The sequence below is a fragment of the Capsicum annuum genome, unplaced genomic scaffold (genome assembly GCF_002878395.1).
Source record: "Capsicum annuum cultivar UCD-10X-F1 unplaced genomic scaffold, UCD10Xv1.1 ctg44847, whole genome shotgun sequence".
NCBI classification, from domain to species: domain Eukaryota; kingdom Viridiplantae; phylum Streptophyta; class Magnoliopsida; order Solanales; family Solanaceae; genus Capsicum; species Capsicum annuum.
In genome coordinates, this window is record NW_025852406.1 from 1 (window position 1) to 1,474 (window position 1,474).

Genomic DNA, 1,474 nt, shown 5'->3' on the forward strand with positions numbered 1-1,474 from the left:
AAAAAAAAAAGTCGGATGTAAGACAGTAAAGATTTATAAGAAGATATGGTGATTTTCAACTTAAGAAAATCTTACTCATACGTAGAACTTATGTTCATCCCTAGCAACATCGGGAAGTGAAACACGGAAGACATAAGCATCTTCAGATTCAGCTATATCAACTGAACCCATGAATGGCCCAACCTTTCCATACAAAGCCGATCCAGTAAGGGCAACCCCGCCGTTAGCATGATTTATAAGATTGTCCCACTCCTCTTTGGCTGGACAAGCAGAAAAAAAAAAAACTGCAGGCTGACCCCCAGCATGCCGCTGAGAGTTGCTATGCTTCGACGGCAAAGTTATAGCTTCAACTGAGACTGAACCAGCATTGATATCTGGTGTCGATGAATACCAGCTGATGGGGGCCACATTAAGCGGTTGAGGATGTAGCGGAATTGAACTACTAGATTCACCAGAATTTGGCACAGAAGACTGAGATGCTCTGTAATGCACGAGTAAAATACAACATTAGTTTCCATTACGATAATCTCTAGTATTAAGAAATACCTTACTTGACTCCATAGGACCTAAAACCAATGTAAGAAGAGCTTCATTGGAGTAAGCAAGTACAGTTCATATGATGCACAAGTAGGAAATGATTTCTTTACGGATTAAGAAGGTTTTATTTCCTACTTGTGCATCTTATGATTTCTCAAAGTAAAAGGATAGTCACAAAAGCATTCCAACATAATTTGAAAAATAAAAACTTCAGCATCCAGAGAGTAAAAAGTTATTGTGAATCTGGATGGAAAAAGTGCCCAACAGTTTATCAGAGGTCTACTTCACATGAAATTCTAATAACTTCATTGTTCCTCGTAAAGGGTGGCACTATCCATCTAGGACACTCCCTATTTTCTCATTTAAAGTGTAGTCAAGACAAAAATGGACATTAAAAACAGAAACCAACTTGATCATATTTGCAAATGAGACACAACATGATAATTAGGTTTGACTTCCTCGCCGCAATTAATATTGCTTGGAGGTAGAGGAAAATATAAAAGAGAACAATTTATGTTTATCGCCAAAAATAGTTTCTCTTTACAAAAGGCCACCGTTGAGAATATAACTAAATAATAAAAAGTGTGCTCTCTCTAACAACTTAAACTTTTAGAAGAGATGATCACACACGTACACACATCAACATGGGATTAGAGCAGTCAGAGGTCCTGGGACCCAATCTCACTGTCACGCATCATTAAAAAAAAATTCACATGCTTGGCCCATGAAAAAGAACCAGGACCACACGTGGGGGTGTTGAGGATATAATTAAATAATAAAAATTGTGCTCTCTCTCACAGCTTAAGATTTTAGATGAGATGGTTTCACACTTCAACAACCACTATCCAATGTCAAAACTTATTCTATTTAACAAAAAATGTATCTTTCCGCTCCATTTCCCTGTAGTATTAAGAAAATGTACCTTTCATCTTAGGCA

At 37.3% G+C, this 1,474-nt stretch overlaps 1 protein-coding gene across 1 annotated transcript; it reads right to left on the minus strand.

Moving 5' to 3' along the window:
- Window positions 1-81: 81 nt before the first annotated feature.
- LOC124892216 (alpha-crystallin domain-containing protein 22.3-like) lies at window positions 82-481 on the minus strand (the record flags this gene model as incomplete). Its single annotated transcript, XM_047403589.1, has 1 exon — window positions 82-481. A coding segment is annotated over one exon (400 nt), but the record flags the coding sequence as incomplete, so codon positions are not given.
- Between the last annotated feature and the right edge of the window lie 993 nt (window positions 482-1,474).